Raw genomic sequence first — 22,085 nt, 5'->3', positions numbered from 1 at the left:
ACTATTCTCGATGTTTCACCTCTCTTAACGTTGTTTCGTAAACTGTAGGAGAAGAGCGTTTTATTACAAATTCTTGTTGAGTTTTGAAAGTAAAGTAACGCGCGGTGTGCACATTAAAAAACAGAATTAATAGAAAAGTTAATACTAGTAATTCACTTTTATCACTTTTGTTCGAAAACTTTTTTAAAGGGGGAAACAGCGAACTGTTTTCATACTAAATTTACAGTCGATCGTAAATGTGTACTTTTTCCACCGACACTGTACACATATTGATAATTAAAAATATAAAATGTGTAATTGTAGCTTTTCTTTTTTTAGACGACACTGAATAGTTAGCCTTTCACTAGCAACATCCTATTTATATACATACTATCAATGATTTCTTAGTAAATGCAGAAGAAGGATAAATTGACATTATGAAATTACATAATCTATAGAATTAAATTAACATTTAGTTTTTTACATATAAACAAAATGAAAATCATATTGTACATTGAGGATTTTACGAAAGAGTCAGTGAAATGTTTTAAATTTTAAACTAATCGGTATTTTAGTTTAATTGCTACATCACCACGTTTTTCGATTTTAGATACGTTCATTTTGAAAATTACAGTATTTTACGTGCATTAAGAACTTTACAGTAAAATAATAACATAAAACCTGTTCTGCAAGTTCACCTATTTATTGTTTAGTTTGCGTATCGTTTAATTCGTAAATGTGTGAATGATTAAAAAAATAATTGCTCTTTCGAAAGAGAAAATAAAATTCACGCAGTAAGGAGTTAAAAATGATTCTTTCACTCACGTATTTCTGTATTTTTAGACCAATCTGTACTCTGTGTTATTTTCCATTAAAACTTGGAAAGAATTTGCCTATAAAGTTTCCCTGCACTCAAAATAGCAATTGAGGGGCGACTTCCCTGTTTTCACAATTCTTAAAATAGCCATCAGAGGGTTACCAATGCACAACTTTGAAGGGCAGTTTCACCCTTCACGCTTGAATTGCTACTTAAAAAGTGAATATAAGTGTTCCTTATATTTGGGTGCGCTTCGAATCTACAAGTTATTATTAGCATTGAACGCCTTGAGGTTGTTTCTCGTTAGAGATGGGAACTTTAACGAATACTTGGAAACTATCGAATGAAAATGTTCCTTACCATGCTGTTACCGATTCGCAGCAACGTATTGAGCTCCAGTTTCGCACGATCGCAGAGCAAAAGGATATTCTCTCTGTGCTCGTGGCTGGTGTATGCGCTGTCAGTGAAGTCCTGTGTCCTTTCGACGACGGTATCGAGCGCCGACGTGAGTGTTTCTCGACAACCTGGCCCTAGAAGGGTCATCCTTGTTGTTTCCACGAGTCTCTCGAAGTGTTTCAATGCGGAGAAAGCTGTGCTGCTGTCCCAGTCCTCTTGCTGTGGACTCTGGAATTAATTACAAAGTCAGACAAACTTTCTCCCCCTCTACCCCTTTTTTTCTTTACATTCACAATATCGTGTACCCTTTGAATGTAATTTTCTCCGCAACGTACGATAACTGCATACTTTGTTTTCCAACGCGCACAGTTTTACATTTCAATTAAAAACGTGTGTGCCATACTGTAACGAAAACTATTTTAGACGAAAGGGTTGAAACAATTTGTATATATTTTTCTTTCCGTGAATCAATATAATATATTTTAAAAATATACCAAGTATTCGATAGTGCTACAAAAATTATTTTTACGAACCGTTTATTGATTTTTAATTTCTGATTTTATAATGTTTTTATCAAATATTTTACCCAAAATGAAGAGATGGAATTCGATGGAAATTCACATTTAATATTGCATTTGTGTTGCAGGATAGTATTATGTTTATTTAGAAAACACGGTTTAGTATAATTGTCTATAGATACGTGGAACATTGATGACGTACTGTATTTAAATATATTCTGTTCTCTGGTCAGTATACGTAATTGAAGTTGAACCGATTGCATTGAACTACGTGTAGGGTGCATTCGACTATAAAATATCTCTGTTGAAGATTATACATTTTTCTGGTGCAATTACTGACACGCGATCCTTGAACACGAATGAGCATCTCGTGTTACTTTTGCCTTTAAAGGTTCTTGAATATTGGTTCATCTGCACGATATAAACTGCTTTGTTACTTCAAGTATTTTTCTAAATGGTTGGTTAATGGTTTCACTCTTTATCATATTTTTTATAAGGTGGATACTTTGAATGAAATTAAAAAAACTACAACGAAACGATTGAACACGATTTTAATTTAGAGATATAAACCTTTTATAAGAAGTAATCTTCTGTAATTAGAAAATTAATCTCCGTTACCAGAAACGACTAGAACCTAAAAATAAGGTTATTCCATAATTGAATTAACGCGAACGAACGACCGTGAGAAATTTAAAATTCAATTATAATGCACACGTTTGTGGTCTGTATTAACCGTGTAAATTTTTCAAACTTTATAGACACGAAACGTATTCGCTTCTACTTTCTGTGTAAATTAATTCTTTTTATATTATCAAGAATGGCGAGAGACCAATAGCCTAATAAAGACATGCGCTTTAGTAAGTTTTACGTATCGTATATTTAAACCAATTGTAAGTATATAAGTTATACGATAACAACTACGTTTACTACATTGGAATTAAAATAATTCTTTATCGGTTTTAAAAGTTGTTCGAAATGTTAATAGTTTGGAGACTGTTATTCGAGATTTCATCGAAGACTTTTCGAGGTTTGAATATTCACGAGTGAAGATACGAACGAAGACTTTTGCCCGACTAAATTTGCGTTTCTACAAAAACCGATGAACTTTTTTCGAGCAATTTGATTCCAGGTCAGGAACGCATTTATCGATTCAGATGATATCCAAATATTCAAGTATTGAAACTTTATTCGTAACATTCGAATACTTGTAAAATTTTCGAATATCAAATTGTTCGAATATTAAATTGTTCGAATAGTTTCAACCCTACTGTCGAGCCTCGATTAAATACGTCTATTGCCTCAATTTTTAACTGGATGTGGCTATGACCTGTCCAGATGTTTGTTTAGTCATGAAATGTTAAAAAACTACCAGAGTATACCTTGCATCGAGTTTCGCACCAATTCGTTGGAAACAAATTTTCGTTATAAATAATTTGTACACAGGAAGTGGCTGAAGGTACAACGAACGACTTCGTAATAAATTGATCGTTTAGTTTTTAATCGTGTGCCCCGAGTGCGAGACATCTGCTAGATGTAACGTCTGGAAACTGTCTTCTACGTAGTTCGGGGCCACGATCTCGCGTTTCAGCGCATATAATATGCACCGCGTTTAATTCAGTTATCGCTTCATAAGTTCACCGAGAAGTGGGCAATGTGGTACCATTTAAACTAAATAAATTCCCGGTATCTAGTCCATTGTTCTTCCGTGAGATTTGGCTGCCCTCCCGATGCCTGGCTGGCAAGAAATTTAAATAATGTCGGTGCATTAATGCACCGGAATCGCGAGGCTGCAATTTGGCACGTGCCGAAGATTGCCCCGCAACGTTGATGACATCCATTTCGGCGTCGTTCGCTATGCGTCGGCTTTATCCGCGGTACGATATCAATTTGCATCGCTGTCGATACATCGCTTCCATTCCACGGTGGAGGTCTTTCTTAAATTTCGAAAATGCTCCAGTTGCGGACGCGTTCTCCAGACGGTGTTGGCATTTTGGCTCGCGTATGGAATACATTTTGGAATGTTTTCAACGTTCGGCTACCACATTTCATCGCGCGCATCGGATAAGAAACCATCGAGTAGATTAAATCCAAAAATTGTCGAGCGCAAGGGTGCATCCTTCGCGTTTCCACCGGCAACGTCATCTCCGTAGGGAATAAAACGTGTCGAGGTCAAATTTTCCATCTTCCGTGCTATTTTCTACCCCTTTCCAGAGATCAGAATGCGAATTCAATTTAGGAACTTGATACACCGGGCGTCTGCTACTGGACGATCGATGTCCGTTACGAAGTATTATATCATTCGTACACACCGATGCGAATAAATTCTTTTATTAGGAAAAAATAATTGTTTAGACTTTCTGAAACAATGCACGCGTATACTTATTTGTTTAATGTTGGTATTAATTTTAATTTGTATGGAATTTGTAGTTGAATAACATCAGTGGAAATTCTGTAATAGTTTTTCGACAAAGACCTAGAAAAAGGAGACTGAAACGTCGAAAGAAAGAAATAGACATATTTCTTTTGAAAATATACAACTGTATTATATTTACCTAACCCAGACCTAACAACGATAACACGCAATAACTCTACATTTTTAATTTCATTGTTTAAACTTTATTTATCCTTTGTTCTTTTTTAAAATCAATTTTATTTCTATCGTATCAGTTCGTGTTGTTTCTATAAAATTGGAGCCTTTCGCTGAAATTTCGAATTCATTAATTGTGATCTATAAATATGAAATTAAAATTATAATTGTAAACACTCGAAAATAATTATGGGAGTTAATCGAATTTGAAAGAAAACCACAAATAAAATAAAATTCTTGTATGTTGGGCATTATTACTTCTGCTCCATTAAATTGTACCAATGTATAAAAAAAAAGGAGAAAGTAAACCAACGAGAAATAATTAAAAGCAATAATTACCTAAATGTACATATGAAAATTGTTCACGATGATAAAGTCAATGTATTTTTTATTCTTATTGTTTAGTTTTCTCCAAGGATTCTTTCTTTCTAGAAACTAGTTACAGAATGAAAGAAATGAACATATTTGCTTTCATTTTTAACGATTGTTTTACAATCTTAAAAAACAGTTGTGTAATATTTAGTTCAGTCGGAAAGTGGAGGCAACGAACGATCTGTGTTTAATTTATGCGTATCGTTGACAATTTTCTTGCCCAACTGTTCTATTTTTTGTCTCTTTCACTATCGAATTTCTCTGAAAATAGTAATCGAACCGTAACGTTCGTTTTTTGATTTATTTCAGCTATTCAGCCTCCTTGGCGTTTCTCTTTTTGTTCGTCAATGGAAGAAGCTATTACGGAAATCACAGTCATTCTTTATGGTTCTGGCGACCATAAGAAGATCATTTCGATTTCTCGTCTATTACGTCTTGCTAGCCGGCCAATGCTGCACAAGGTCACCGAAATCGTGCGTTATGGGTTAGCCACGGATCACAACTTAGCGAACGAAAGCTCCTTGGATTTGTTCCAAGTTCTCTCATATATTTCATTGTAAACGATTCTCTCTCTATCCTTGCATGATTTCTACGAATGTATGTCGACGTTTATATGTAACGTGAGAAGACAATAAACATCGTTCGGTGGCGCCAAAAGTCCGCGAAGTATAGGCCATTGCATCCTTAAGGGTTTATTAAACCATGTTTATTTATGCCACGAGTCAAGAACGTATTACGTGTAACATTATTATACGATTTAATAGGTCGTTTGAAAGAATAATAATTCTCACTCTTACAGATTCATTCCTGTATCATTCTGATACTGTTCATTTTATTATTTATATTTACACGCAATTGCATTCGTGGATCGCAATTAAACGTTTTAGTTTCATTAAATAGGATGCGCATAAGCGCACATCTTGGAAAGTATAATTTAAAAACGACTGTGTATGCTCTATACAAAATAGAATATTCAAAATTGTTATACGTGGTAAATCTGAAAAATTTCCCCCCAAAAACGAGGTATTTCTAGATTTTTCAATATCGTTGTATCATAATTCTTATATGTATCATCAAATTTCAAAGCCTACGTACAAGGTTTACGGAAATCCTAAATCTACATGCGGTAACATAAGTTTGCATACCCGTCTAGTATATACATATATGCTAAAAAGAGTCAAAGTGAGAGTACATATTGTGATAGGACTATGTTTAGAAAGAGGAGCCAACAAACTTCTATCTAAACATAAAAATATTTCTAATTTTAACCGACAAAATATTCAATACCTATGGAATCATTGAAACTCCTTTATTGTTCATAATATTGCAATATATAGAATATCTCTAGATTTTTGCAATGTATATCTCTTTTCTTCAATTTATGCACGATTCCTTAATTGGACTATAATTTTCGTTTATTACTCTACTGACTTCTTTTTAACGAATTATTTTAGACTTTTATTCTATTTTTTAAATGTTTGTATCGCTTCGTAACGAAACGAGAAACTAAAATTATTGTTCAATATCCCACTAACTTTGTTTTAAATACTTTAACGTGCGATTATCGTGTATACATACGATAATCATCAACGAATTGTATTCAATTTTTATTTTATTTTTTGATTGCCTGTATCTTGATTGAATCACCTACCTGGGAGTTCGAGTACGACTGTGATTCGCTGCAGTCCAACACACCGTCTTTGACAACGTAGTGTATCAAATCCATGGCTCTTCTCATCTGACAGAACACAGTGTCCCTGTTCTCTCTGGCAGATGGACATTCCGGATGCCTCAAGCAGGTTTTACTAGATGTCAGCAACATCATGGTACTCCTTTCCAAAACTTGGCGAGCAGCGGCCATCTGCGCCCTTCGTCGTTCGTCTTTGAGATCATTCTAGAAATTCAAAACATTTCTTCCATTCACTATTGTTCTACGAGCATGCACTGCTGTTTCATTTCTCCATTCGTCGCATTCCAAACATTCTCTACCAACTTTGGCTTCAGACTTTGGACATCGTAAATAGAAGTCTCGAAGGGTTGTTCCTAAGGTTGACGGATTAAAGAAAAAAGTAGATTTCGAGATTTTCTTTCAACACGAATAAGTAATTTTATAAGATGTTTATCAACTACGTAACAGTTTATCGATTGCATAGATTAAACTGCAGATTCGTTAAATTTGATTGCAAAATTTTAATTTGTGTTTTTCTTATAGAAAAAGATTTGGTGGAAACAGTATCTGATGAACAAATCATCAAAAATTAAGAAACAAGGAAGATTTATAATCCACATTAATATCGCTATCTATAATTTTCGATTTTTTATATTTGTTCAAAGTTGAACATTGGATTGCTTCCTATCTTGGATGATTCGATGATACTTTTCCCAAGCTAAGAAAAATGATTTCATGTAACTGGTCGTAATTTCTATGGAAATTAAACTTTTCAAATAAAATTTAACGAATTCAATATCTATATATGATTTTAGGAAGATGAACACTTGATAAAATTGTATATCCATCTATAACAAAAATTTGTCGAATATTGATATATTTTGTCGATCGATTTGTGATTGTTTTGTTTCACAATAAAATGTTATGGACCAAAACGGAACAATCGAGTAACAGATATATTTGAGTAGTACGCTTTGTAGTAGTTTAAAACTTGCCTAAGTATATAGATTTTACGAAACTAAAACTTAGTTATCTCGTATATGAAATTATGTAACGTTATTTTAATCGATTGTAGTAGGACACGTTACTTTTGATCGATTTCGTAAATTGTTACAGGCTAAATCGATACCTTTACGATATCGTTATTATTTGTTTTCTTTTTTTTGCAATCATATTCCAAAGACTAGATATTTCCGATTGTCAGCATACAAAAGCACTATTGTTTTTTGCGCGAAGTACAGCTTTCTGTGTAAGTTATAACAGCGGAGACTCTGAAGAAAGCAATTCTATTTCCACGAGTAATGCACCTTTTATATGTTTTTATCAGGTAAGTGAGCGTCAGACTTTCTATTGATGCTATCCTTAAAGTAGATGGTATATGATCCATCAAAGAGTATTTTCCGTGGTTTGGATAAGTTTTCGTAAGGCAAAGAAGAAAGGAGAATTTATTTATAAAAGCTTCCTCGTACAGATGATGGAATGTATCGACGAGAACCGAAATTCATGTTTGTTTTCCCTTTAATATTGTCCTTCACGGAGAGACCGAATTTCTAGTTTACTTTATCGAAATGCACTTTCTAATATTTTCCGTAAAAATAACGAAACTCACTTTGAACGTAACGTCCTAAAGTACCACAGAAGAAGAGCACTTCGAATTCTGTTTCCAACACGGTGGTTTTAAATTGGAATTACATTTTCTCTCCTATTGTTGGTTTCGTCAGTCACCAATTAAATGGGCGTCAGCGATCGATTATTTCTGTTTCAATTGTTCCGTTGGTTAATGGTATCGTTAAAACAAGTGCAAAATAATGGAAAGTATTTTCGGAATAGTAATTACGAAGCTTGTCAAGAACACGACAAGCACCGTGCGAGCCAAATAAGGATTAATGCAGCTATCCGAATTGAGTCGATGATACTACACGTTTGAAATCGATGAACCCAAGCGTTTCCAAGTATTGCGTGGCGAACTATTTTTGACAATGCACGCAACATCGCTACGGGTAAAAAAAGATTTCTATACCGGATCTGTAGAAAAAGGACAATATCAAAGAATTAATAATAATTCCACGACAAAGTTTCATGTGTAACATTTGCGACAACAACGTTACAATTGAACCGAAGCTCTTGCTTCTCATTAAGGTGTTCGTAGCTATTCTTTAAAATACTTTATTCTTTAAAATATTAAGTATAAAAAAATCGGAAGACGGTAACTTATTCGTTCAGTTTCCATCAAACTTTGTAGAAACGAAGCATTGCAAATTGTATTTTGCATCGCAAGTGATAGCAGTGTTGATTTTTGAAAATAGAAACGACAACTAGGGTGACTTCTGTCGAATTTGAAATGTTGGGTTATTTAAGACTCCTCTCGAAATTAAAGTTTACTAGATTCGAATTAAATGAATTTGTAATATTCCATAATAGTCCATTTTTTATGACAAAAAACTGCTGGTTTTTATTTCGGGGTGGTAGTAACTTTATTATTAAAACTGATTCAATGAACTCTGACTTAGATGTATCCAAATGTAGCGATTGATTCTTAAGTGAAAACATGGTTTAAGTAAATTGCCGTCCAGTGGTGTTCATTAGAAAATGTTGGCTAATAAGAAGAGTTTAAAGCCAGTGAGACGATTATCTGGTTAAACTCTTCTTATTAGCCAGCAACGCCGTAACGAACATCGCTAGACGGCAATTTGCTTAAACTGTTTCTCGCGGCTATAATAAGCTAGATCTAATAGCTTCCTTTATATAGGAATCAATTGCAGCATCTAGGTGTGTATAAAGTGGGTTTTTGTTTCGTTTAGAGCTAGATATAATAGCTTCGTTTATATAGGAATCAATTACAGCATCTAGGTGTGTGAGTAGATTTTTTTGTTTAGGTTAGCCTGAACGGAGAATCTACAAGCAATCTAAAACAAAACAAACAACTTTTGACAAGAAGGTTACTTCAATATAATAGCAAATACTACTATTGTGTTTTGTAGAATGTTACAAATGAGTTTATAGCACTCATTGAGAGCTGTCGATCCTGTCGATGTAAATGTAAAATTTTGTTTTCACATTTGTAAAAGATATTCAATGGGTCTTTCTTCATAATAACGACACGATTATAATACCAACCATTTATCGTGTCATGAACATTGTAGACTTATACTCTGATCCACTTTCAAACCAATTTTTTCGTTTACATTATATTTTCTGTTTACATGCATCGAAAGGATCTATTGATTTGAGGGCCTATGTTGTACTTTTTCTTTCTTTTATCTTCTCAACGAGTACTATAAACCTCTAAAATCTTAAACTCTTTCTTCTACCAACCAGAAACAAATCATCAACAGGCGTTTATCTCTTACTTTATTATTTGATTTTAATCGTACGATGACTATAAAAATTATATCTTTATTTGATATCATTATCAAAACTATGTTTATCAAATCTAACTTTACATTCATTTTATGCAATTATCAAACTATCAAGTATACATTCATTTCGTGTTATTACCAAAACTATTAAGTTTGCCTACTGAGAGGATAGTTAGAATCGAGATAAAGGTCCTGGTAAAAAAAGCATTACAAGTTGTAAATAATCTAGAACTGTCTAGGGTCAGTCGAAACAACACTCCAGAAGTTCTCTCACGATTAATATAGTATCTATTTCTTACAAGAGACATCGTTTACTTACTCTCACTTGCGTACAAGTGCTATCTGTAGAAAAATAAAACTAATCACTTACTTGGCGATCACCCGTCAGGTGTGCAAGCTCCACCATTTCTGCCCCAAACTGGCTAAATGCTTTCACGAATTCGGTGAAGTTCGAGACACTTTCGAGACGTCCAAGGCTGCGAGCCACCTTGTCCTTTGCAAGAAGGAGTTGCTTGACCACGACAATGTCAGCCAGTAAGAGGACCCTTGTCACAGAACCGAGAAGACATCTGGCAGCCCTGACGACAGAGCCTCGGTCAGCTAGGCTGTCCTCCATCGCGCATTCGCATAATTTTTCGATCGCCGAGCCTGGAAAATAATCGTATTTACGTTAGCACGATCTCCTATGTGTCGAAATTCCAATAAATGATACGAACTTGAATAGCAACACGCGTTTGCCTGTTTTTACGTAATATTTTGTCTAACTTGTCCACGTTTCAAATTTCCTGTTAACAATTAACAATCGTCAAGTGTCCGACACCGATTTTGACGAGACTTTGCAGGATTTTAAAACGACTAAAAATAAGAGATGTATATTTTCTTTTTTGATAATCGAAACAGCTTAAATTTAAAGGATGAAACTGTCTTCTATAGTTTCTTCTTTTAATGGTACCTTGAGAACAATTAGAAGTAGAAGCTTCTCAGAGAAATGTTTCGTGGTTTTCGATAGAAAATAAATAATACGGTATATACTTTGATGAAAAAATTGGAGTATTTTTATTGCCCTAACTATCAAAGTTACCAATCTTTTTAGTTCTTTTACTATATATAAATATTCAAAGCTTTGTAAAAATCAGTTTTGAACACTTTGCACGAATTCCTCGTAAATTCTGTGTGATAAATATTGCTTGATTACCTTTAATAATAATTGATAAATTTGACTATTAAAGTTTACTATTATAAATTTTTATTAATTAAAAATTGATAAATAATCAGATTCATTACTTCTATTTATTCGTCTCAGTGTATACAATATTCACTTCTTAAGCTTCGATCACATTTTCGAGACGACAGTGTTATTTTCATAGTTGTTTACGATAAAATCTATATAAAGCAAACGACACTAATCCTTATTAAGTTCTAGTTAGACGCGCACATCGTAAGTTTGCGCTAACTGTTGGTTCACAAAAATCAGTTTAATGTTTTCCTACTTCTCCATTAGTAGCATGAAATTGTGTGTACCCAAGTTAAACAACTTAATAGAGTGTTTCGTGGAGCTGGTAATTAAGAGTGCAGATCTATATGCTTTGCAGATCTCATGAATTTAAATGAAAGTTAAACATCGCCAAGGCGACAACTTAATATTACGAGTAAAGATCGCAGAGATTATTTTCGTAAGAATGAATTCATCGGAAGAAAAATGGTGTTAATGGATTGAATCTTGCTATTCCGATATAATGATGTGTCATCGAGAAACTAGCGTCGGAGTGACGAAATGCTTAGTGAAGCTTTTATATGACACATGTGCTCATCGCAGAAACAGAGATTTCTAAAATTAGAGCGTCGTAACTATGCGTTATTAAACACTCGACCCATTTCCGAGGTTCTTTCTCCAAATAATGCAATTACACAATTAGTTGTACCGGACAATACCATCGCAATCATATTTTAAACAATTACGAAACTCGCTTTAACTTCTTATTCTTTTGAACGAATTCTCTTCCCGATGAATATCGCTGTATGTTTATCTATAATATTGCTAAATAAACGATTCAAAGCCTGTGGCAAAATTTCTTTTACGAGACAAGTGAGCCACGTAACTCAGTAATATTTTCATAATTTGAAATAACAAATCAGTTTAATGATATTCAATTACCAATATTTTGTAGCCATGTTTTTTGCAGCAATAACAATCTCACGACGACTGAGCGTATACATGTCCACGTAAAAAAAAAACAAAAAACAAAAGAAAAACGTAAGTAACTTTTACTTTCGTATCAAAATGAATAAGAGTCAATAATTTTTATTAAATTTTATACGGTTTAATCTACTTTAAAAACTCGATAGATCGGGTAATATAAGAGAGTGGTATTCTGTTGCATTTTTCTAAATTGGAATTTTTCTCTAATAAAATGGCAACGAAAGATATGAGAAAAGATCGATACATTTTTAAAGTCAACGAATACAACGCATCACTGCGGGTCACATCTACATGTCTTTAGTATTACATGGAAAATGTTCTATGGAAATCAAACCCTTGCACACGCACATATTACGTTTTCAGTCCTTTGGTGGTTTTCGTTATGCAGAAGCTCGTCTCCAATATCGTCGTGCCTTCACAATCGAATTTCCTTTCATCTCTTGCGATGAATATTTATCATCTTATGAAATGCATTGCACGTATGGCGAAGAATACCAAATGAATTTTGGTTTACTCGTTTCTGATGCGAACGTTCACGCAGAAACAATGAAAATGTTTCGTATTTCTTCGTTATTCTTCGATCGTTTAATATTATTTTCGCAGAGAGGAGCACGAAGATAATCGTTTCAATTCATTATTTACGATATTCTTCCACTAAATTTGTTTTCGCATCAGCTCTCCGTAATATATTGAATTCAATGACTCGAGAAAAATTGGTAAAATGCTTGGCCCGATATATTCATTTTTTCCAGGATAGTAATAAATCTCTGATGCCGTGAAATATTTTCATTAAATGCAAATAACATTCAGAGGATTCTTTGTCGAATTTAGCGCGGTACGAACCACGAAGAACAGTTTGCATTGAAAATTACAAATAAGTGAAGTTTAGTAAATTTCATCGGTGTAATTGTCAAGCGTCAAAGAATGTATAAACTGACGAAACAACAGTTTCGAATATCTTTTATCAACATTTTTCTATCATCTCGAAAACCTTTTCGTTGCTTGCTGAAGAATTTCTAGAAATTTTACGAATGAAAATTTAATATCTAGATGTTGCACTTTAGTTTCGTTCAGCAAATTGTACCTTGTATATCGTGTAACGTTTGAACTTCAGCTTGCACAAAGAAATTCAATATTTCAGTATTCCATGAAATATATAACAATATGCAAAGAGGGTTCAGGTGTTTCGGTGCAATAGCGCGTCAAGAGTGTATCCATAAACTGGTTGTATCGTTCACTACAATGCTTGTCTCTTTTACGATATCGTCTTCGTTAATTCGTCGCTTGGGCAGTCTTTTTTGTTCTCTTGTATTGCAAAATACAATTTCTCCTGGATTGCAGCAAATTATCAACACGTTTCGTTCATTAAAATCTTATGTTCAATTTTCTCGATCAACATATTTGTACGAGTATGGAGTGGAAACATTTTCAAGTGTCAATTGTCATTTTATAAAAGCATGTTTATCAAATGAACAATATATTAGCCCAAATATAAAGTATCAATAAAATATTAAAGCTTAAAACAATTAAGTGAAAAATTTATTTAATTTCTTTATGTAAAATATAATTTTCTTTAAGGTTTGTTAAATACATTTTGAACAAATTTATATATATATATAAACATACAAGAAGTAACTATTATTATTCATAGATCGACATTGCTCAACACTGAATAAGATCTTGAAATAAAAATGTGAAATTTAAATATAAAGTTTCAGGTCAAAGTGTTTTAGTAAAAAAGGTTAAAGAATAGTCAAAATATGTTTTCGAAATTTTTCTCAATTGCAATATTTTTCTTCCTTATGGATAGGTCGGAAAGTAAAAAAGCTTGTACACGTTTAATGTGAAAATATTTCATTTGAATTTTTGTTTCGTATAGCGTGTCGAAGTTTTTAAAATCTTGCTAAATGACAAAGCCACTTCGGTAGATGGATTATCTGTGTATTATTACTCGCTTCTATAATGTAACAATATTCGTTTAATGTTACAAATTATATCCGTGAAATTGTGAAGCATCGAAAGATTCTTTCCTTTTAAGTTCTGGAATAATACTGTTCTCCTTTTTCAAAATTACAAAGTTTCGAAGTAGTGAATAAGTAAAACGATCGATGTTAAAATTTTCTCGCAAGAAAGTTTATAAGGTGTAATTATTTTTAATTATCCAACACATCAACGATGTCAGGCTCTGCAATTTCCTCGAGCGCGATGCGCCGTGGCTATCTTTTTTGACCAAGAAAGAAATTTTTTTAATTTAAGCCACCGCCGAGATATTCTTTTTCTCGTTTCTTATTCCAGCGCTCGGGGTTCGTATTTTCTAATTACGTGGCGCTGTAAAGCAACTAACTGAGAGTTTGCGGACATTAAATTGTGTTCCTTCGATATTAATTTTCGTCGAGGACACTTGATAAGTTGCAAGCTTTCAATTTTCGGTTACTCGAATACTTTTCAACGGTTTAACGAGATTTCGTTTACCGCGTTAATTTTAAATCGCAATTAATCGTACGAATTCATTTCCATGGTAAATCATGGTACACACGATCAGTGTTAATTAACAACCATTGCACTGTCTTTATCGATTCTTTTCGTGAATTTTCCGATACGTAATTTTATTTTGAATTTTCGATTATTCTTTATACATTTCAAATATTTTCGTTGCTTGCCTCGTGATCAGTGCTCTTTCGTTTGAAATAATACATAGTTTCGCACTATTAATTCTACTCTCATCGTTGAGAACTTGAACGTACACAGATTTGTTACAAGCGCGTGGAACTTTGGCGATAAATAAACCTCAAACTCGTATTCATGTGACACGAGAACGCCATAAATCGCCCGATTCTGATCTTGGGTTGAACTTCAATTCCAGGGATCACCACGAGATCCACCCTATATAAGCTTTTTCATATCTTCATACTTTACTAATTTAACACGTACGGTCATTCATAAAAGCCCGCATACGCGTTCAGAATTTGTAATACTATATTGTAGAAAATACGAGAGTATTATAATTCATCGTACCAGTAATATTGGGAAAAAAAAAGCAATATTCATTAAACACATTTCTACAGGTGCTGCAGGTATATTAAAGTTTGTACGAATTGTTCTCATCGTTATGTTAATATTTTGTTGGTCTTCTATTTTTAATATAAATAAACCTAAAACACAATACATTTTTAGTTCACTTTGGCATTTTATATTATGTTATATGAGAGAGTATATAAATACGTGTGATTTACTATACGTTCCTTGTTTTCTTCATATTTTTGTATTTGTAAAATAAACCGAATATAATATTTCTCTTTATTCTCGCTGCACTTTAACATACTTGGAAATTTATTATTCGAATACCACTGGTGCTACGTTAAACTTTGTTAAAAGTAACAGCGATGTAATGAAACATTTTTGACATTAATATCCATAGTCTATAAACGACATTTTTTATGCATAATGACTTGTTAAACACACTAAAAAACTTTGTCGATTACCTCACAGAACAACCTGTATGTAAAAGGTGTATACAAATATTTTTTTCGGCTTTCGGGAATGAATTTATGCACTCAAGTCCCTCGAAATTTGATTAAAAAACCACTCAGAAAATTCATTTCAACCCTTTTGTGTTGTATTACGTTTCTTTCGCGTGAAAACTTGACGAAACTTTAATAACCTTTCCCGGGAAAACGAACCGTTTCCAAGATACGTTTCTTTCCGAACTTTTGAGTTTCTCAAGTGGAAGAAAATTTTATCCAGATTTTTACAGTTCAAATGAAGTTTGTGGCATAGTTTGTAAACATCTCCGTAAAGAAATACATATTCGTAAATTCTTTAAAAACCACGAGAAAGATATTGCATCTTGCAGTTGCCGATGCACTTACGATCAGAAACGGATGGACTGTATCTGTAAGCTGTCTTCCTTTAGGTTTTTTGCTTATTATGAAGTTTCACGTAGTCGTTAAAGTTTAGAAGTTCATACGTTGGTTATCTGTAAATTTTCACGCCGAGTCAATACTGGAAAATAAAGTTCTCGAAAGAGCAGAAAGACCTACACTGTAACGAACGAAATTTTTATGCCGTTTACAATTTCTCGACAGAGCCATCCCTTCAGTGTGTTTTGCTTGTACGAGTTAATAAAAAAAAAAAAAAAGAACTCGACGAGATATCTCAATTTGAACACAATTCATCGAATTATCGATCGACAATCGAACGAAGAAGCAAGAGTTTTCGGATTAATAATGTCGAGAAAGTTTAACGAAGCGTTAGCTGATAACGTTTTTGTATTCGATGATCCCACCGAGCACCTCGAACAAGAAACAAACGAGGTAGAACAGAAGATACGGTGCTGGATTCAGCTAAATCATTTTGTTTCCTTTTCTTTAGTCTTTTCATTTTCCACGATCGAATAATAAATTTCTCATATTTCGCGACGCGACCGACGTCTTACTGAAGAGCTTTCATGAACTCCTATCGGGTGGAATTAATTTCGATTACAGCATTTGTTTATCTCCAGTCGTAGTGTGGATTTTGAAAAGAAAATGGATGAAAAACCTTCCAACAAGGCATTTCAAGCCTTACATTAATTAGAGTTTGCAACTCGTAATTGGTAAGATGAGATCTGACAGACCCAAGGGAATTTCATTACTTCAAAAATCAATTTATTCAGTTTCTTAACGAATCAACAAGAGTAATTTACTTCGTTTGATTTTTCTTCTTAAAAATGTCTACAAATATTCAAACAATTATACATGGGGCCCTACAGACCCTATCAAACCGTATATGTAACAAAATAACCACTGTACCAGTTAAGGGTTAAATTAGTGCTTTTATCGAATAGTCGAGTAAAATTATTAAAACCATTTATTTATTTCCAGTAGCAGGATGTATATTTCAAAAGACTTACATCGATAAACAAGTAAGTACAATGAAACATTCGATATTTTAAATGAATTAAAATTAATATTTTGTTTAAAAATGTACGTGTATATACTGCTTGTATTCAAAATAAATATTATAATAAACTAGTCCGGAAAAGCATAGTTTATTTAATAATATAACTACCTTTATGTTTTTAGACAAGAAGGACGAACATTAATTTTTTTCATAAACAAAGAGTATTTATTTATATACGTGTCCCACAATTAATTTTATTATTTTGACTTAATGTACATTTTAAGACTAGACTTTTTAAAATTGTCTACATTTTACACTTACATTGTATCTCTTTCGAATAGTTGGTATTAAATCATTATCATTGTAAGTTCCTGCTTGTTCATATTTGTTCAACTATGTTGCCTTCTTCTTGAACGATTTAATTACTTATACATGTCCAAGTATCACCGATCAATTTTTGTATATCAAAGATAATAGAAATCAAGGAACGCTTACATTAAATTATTCTTGCCCGAACTAGATTTATTATATTGATTATTTTGTGCAAATAAAGTTATCTCTTTCATTCTACTTTTTCCTCTCGAAGCTGTACCTATGTACGTAACTATTCATGTACACATATATATTTACATTCCCTTCGTTATACGACCCCGCTGTGCAGATACAATTCACCAGTGCATTGGAAAATGTTACTCCAAACCGTTTCAAAGTTTCTGCGAACTGACCAACTTCAGAACTCACCACATGACATTTTACACTCTGATAATAACCTTGCTTCGTATCACATTTGGTCCTATTTGAGGAAATGCATCTTCGTCGGATCGAACTCGAATCAAATGCTTCTTATCCAATCTAACAGTTGACACGCCAAATTAATATTGTAACATATAATAATACAGTTTATCACTACTTGACACAATACAGTATTGCGTAAAACAGTACAAGTAAAACTTGTAAAAGGAATATCGAAGGTGATTGTCGAGCTAGTGAATTAAATTCAAAGGTCTGTGAAAGTAGATCGTTAGCGAGGAACTGTCAAGGAGGACTCTCGAGATGATTTTATATCTCTACTTAATAGTTAAATTCGTGTAGCTTGTAATTGGTGCAGAAGTCGGGGCCGATACGAACAAATTTTTGAGCGATCGACGGAGAATTGGATATTTAGGAAAATAGAGAATCCGAGGAAAGGAGTCGTTGGAGCAATGTAGAGTGCACTTGAAGAAAGATCGTGGAAAGGAAACTGAGAGTGAGAAGATCAAGGAGAAGGATACAAAATATTGGAAAGAAAATGGACGAAATGGTCGAATGGCGCCTCTTAATTTATTATCGTTGATGTAAGGATTGTCGAATCTATGTCCTGGCGTATAGTCGATACTATGGTATTGCAGTTCTTTTCGTATGCGTTTACACGTCGAGGGTTTGCGACGCAACAAACCTACAAGGCATAGCTGCGTAACGTAATCAGTTCAGCTGCCTTGATAGCGAAACCTTACGATGCTTTATGCAGATTGAGTATCAAGTACGCCATGCAATCCCCCTTGACCCAATTTAACAATCCCAGAAGTGCATTGCTTTGTCCCGACTCAATACCGTCTGAATTATTTTTCTACTACGTCTATCCAATAAGCAGATCGTTTGCCAAAAGCGAAAGTCTACGGACGGAAATAGACTATCGTGTAAAATAAAAATTTCTAAGCGATCTTAAAACAGAATTATACATAATGTACACTAGAAGAACACGAAATCGTTACACGAAGGAAAATATCGCAGTGCGATCGAACAACGAGGGTGAATGTTTACGAAAAGCAAGTCGAAAATGTAGAATCAAATTTTATCGTACGAGATACTGTTCTCGAGATAATCGATTTCGAAAATGTGCAAGGCACGCGTGCTCGATGGCAAACTTGTTCGAGCTTTAACATCCTATTACCCAATTTGACAAATGTTTTCAGAACTAATTAGAAATGTTTTATGGAACAAGATTTCGCTTATAACTTACCACCGTTGCATATTTTATAGGAACGTGATAATTCCTAACGAGATTCGACGATATTTTACATAAATTGGTGCTTGCATCGGGTACTTTCGAAATCGCTTATCTCGAGAAGAAATTCTTCCACGAGAAAATTTTCATCCATCTTTTCGATTCATTTCTAAACGACGATGGATTCGAGAACAACACAATTCGATGCGTCGTATCGTTCGCAAATTTAAACGATCCTGATTCGATATAAGCGAGTAGGCAACAGTCTCTCTGTGATTATTTTTCGTTATTCTTGGTTCCAGTTATCCAGAAACTTTCTACACGATATTTTATTTCAACGTTACGCACCTATCGTTCATCGAGAGATCCAAGGGATTAGATAAATAAAAAAAATCTCGTCGCAGGATCAGCGCCGTTACCGTCAAATTTGTAATTTCTCCTAATCGCCGGGATGATCCAATCGTGACGATAAGTCCGTACAATTGAAACCCACGAGAACGATGAAATCGTTGCGGGACCTTTGATGTCGATGAGCTGTGCAAAAACTTGGTACACGCGCGCAGAATATTCCAGACAGTGGAGCGCATTCGAGTCTATCTTAAAGCGGAGAACTTTTCTCGATATCAGCGTTTGTGTTTCGATGCACCGCGTCGATCGCAATTCGCAAGATTAAGCGCGGAGAAGAGAAATCCACGGTGAGCAGTACTTTCGCGTACCATTCTCGATCAATCGAAGTTGAAAAACGCGAAACAGTGGCAATCGAGACCATACTTCTGTCAAGTGCCTGGCAAAATACTGGAGAACTGGCAAGAAAATTATTTCACCACCGTTGGTGATTACAACCGGGACGAAAATTCACGTGGCACAATTTTTAGATAATTTTTATCGTCCAGTGGTTACTGTTACCCAAACTTAGGTTTGCGATACGGTTCCTCGGTACGCAATATTTTTGAAGAGCTACCGTCGGGATTCTTGTCGTTCCAGTCGCCTAATTAAGGATTAAGGTTCTGGAAGTCGTGTAACTGTCGGGAAATTTTTACTCTTCTGGTGAGCACGTTCACTTTTAACGTCTTACTACCTCGTTCGCGACTCGATATTTGCGGATAATGGTCTCGCTGAACGTGCAACCCTGGCGGGGGTTGATGACTGTCGCACGAGGAACTTGGACACCGATTCGCCAAGCACTGCACTACTTTTAGACGACTCTGTATTTAAGAATCGTCCGAACAACATTTTGAGAGAAATTATCAGAACGTTGAATTTTCCAAGAATATTCAATTTCCTGAACACTCGGTACAGTTCGAGCACTCGAAATTGGAACATTGTACTTCGAGTTCGAGCTTTTGTTATTTGTATCATTCTTTACCAATTTTGCTACGATAGAATATCTTCGCGTGGTTGGAAAATTGAGATTTCACGAACTTTCTGGGGAAATAAGATACCGTTTCGGTCGTACGATGTGAAAATTAGAAGGTTTTCCGGTTACACGTGTAAATTTGTAAGCAGAGGATTACAGATATCGCAGCACCGCAATATAGGCGCATTGCGTATAACCCAGTTCACCGATTGGTAGCTTGGTACCATTGATCCGTTGCCATGACAATGGAAGCTGATAAATCACGCAAAACACATGGCCGGTTTCTAAGAGTGAATGGATCAAAGGATCGAGGCATAAAAAGGCCGAGAGATATATTACAGTATCGTGCTGACTGGCATTGAGACTCGAACGAAGTTATTACAATTCTGGAATCAATGTGCAAGTTCTCTGGTCGCAGGAGCACACTTTTTTTTTAAATGCTAATTAATTTTTGTTATCGATTCGGGACGATGCGGAGGCTGTGACGAATGAATCTAGAACGGAACCTCAACGTTGATAGATTTGTGGAAAAATAAGAAAAAGAAACGCGTTTAGAAAAATAGAATACATTAAAGTATATTTTTGATAATTGGAGCAAAAATTGATAAAAGTATCAGTTTCAAAAATGTACAAAATTATCGTACAACGTGTAATTAATTGCAATACCAATCTTTGACGAAACAGTGAACAGTTTATAACTGCTCTCTGTAGCGATGCACGCATCTGTAACGATTTCGCGAGATAGCGAGGTCAGCAATTCAATCAGGACCGAACGTAATCGAGCTGCAAAAATTCGTTCGTTCGCTGTATATAACATTCCCGTTATTCGGTAAATCCTCAATTTGATCGGTATTCAAATTTACGATTTCCTTGCGATTAACTAATCCCGTAATACGATCTCGTTTGTTGAAATCGTCGATCGTACGTTATACTTTGGGTAACCGAAGCTATCGAACGTTCCGAATGCGAGTGAATAAATTGTCTCGTTCAACGCATCGATTAAACGCGCGAAATAAATTGTCTACCAAATCGTTACGTTACCGCCAAAGAATTATCACCGCGTGTACTTTTATCGTAAACCCTCCTGCCGTTCGAGAAACGAGCATTCTGTATAAAAAATGAATTTTTCAAGCTCACGTCTCGGATATATCGGTGAATTCAATGGCGGATCCATCGAATGCATTAGGAATATCAGAGTAACACCGATATTCTGGATCAGCGATACGAGACGCTCACGGAAGTACCAACAATTTCCACGTCGAATACCAACGTTCCTCTTCCGGTTGTCTGATTAATCCCCCGGGAACGTGCGTCACACGTGTTGCAATATGAAATGCACTGCCAATCGAGTGCATGTCTAACCCGTGACACCGATACTAAACTACGTGTATTCGTGCAGTTTCATCTTGCATACGAAATGAATTCGTCACGCGAAGTTCTTCCGATGTGCATTGCGATGTCAGCTTTTTAATTCGCGATAACTGTCTCACCCTCGAACGAATTCAGACACGAACTATTTATACGATACTATTGTCCCGGTTCTAGGAAATTCGAAGACAAAAACCTACGAATTCCGTTTGATCGCGCGAAATTCTTGTCAGATTTTATTTGAACGTTTTTACATCTTCGTTTGGAAATGATACGTTTCTCGAAATAACGAGGACAACTCGAATTATTTCACGCTACGGCTAATTTCGCGATAATGCGAACGAAGCCGATTTCCGTGATAACGTCTATCACATTTTCAATAATAATTTTGTAGAAATCGACACCGTGGAATTGTACGTTGGTCTAGTTTCGCGATAATCGATCGTACGCGATACAAATTATTATATTTTTATTCGTTTCTTCGATCGATTAGTTTTTTTTTTCGGAATTGTGAACGTACAACAAAGATACAGGAAAATAAAATTTGATTTTCTTCCGGTAGAAAACGATGCTTATTTTATTCGATCGCATTAAATTG

At 34.6% G+C, this 22,085-nt stretch overlaps 2 protein-coding genes across 3 annotated transcripts in view; one reads left to right on the top strand and one right to left on the bottom strand.

Annotated features, from left to right (window-relative positions):
- LOC143149887 (1-phosphatidylinositol 4,5-bisphosphate phosphodiesterase epsilon-1) overlaps positions 1 to 22,085 on the top strand; it is a 577,853-nt gene that overhangs the window by 246,352 nt on the left and 309,416 nt on the right. The gene's annotated exons all lie outside the window — the stretch shown is intronic.
- The window catches only part of Alpha-catr (alpha-catenin related), a 115,830-nt gene that overhangs the window by 15,436 nt on the left and 78,309 nt on the right, over positions 1 to 22,085 (bottom strand). For both annotated transcript variants that reach the window (XM_076318055.1, XM_076318054.1), the window contains exons 3-5: positions 10,068 to 10,345; positions 6,321 to 6,563; positions 1,157 to 1,420 (exon numbers count right to left, since the gene is read on the bottom strand). In XM_076318055.1, coding sequence (XP_076174170.1) covers positions 1,157 to 1,420; positions 6,321 to 6,563; positions 10,068 to 10,345 — 785 coding nt within the window. The remainder of the gene's footprint in view (positions 1 to 1,156; positions 1,421 to 6,320; positions 6,564 to 10,067; positions 10,346 to 22,085) is intronic.

This window comes from Ptiloglossa arizonensis, chromosome 8, assembly GCF_051014685.1.
Source record: "Ptiloglossa arizonensis isolate GNS036 chromosome 8, iyPtiAriz1_principal, whole genome shotgun sequence".
NCBI classification, from domain to species: Eukaryota; Metazoa; Arthropoda; class Insecta; order Hymenoptera; family Colletidae; genus Ptiloglossa; species Ptiloglossa arizonensis.
Note: the sequence above shows the minus strand (reverse complement) of the source record. Positions and strands in the feature narration are given on the sequence as shown.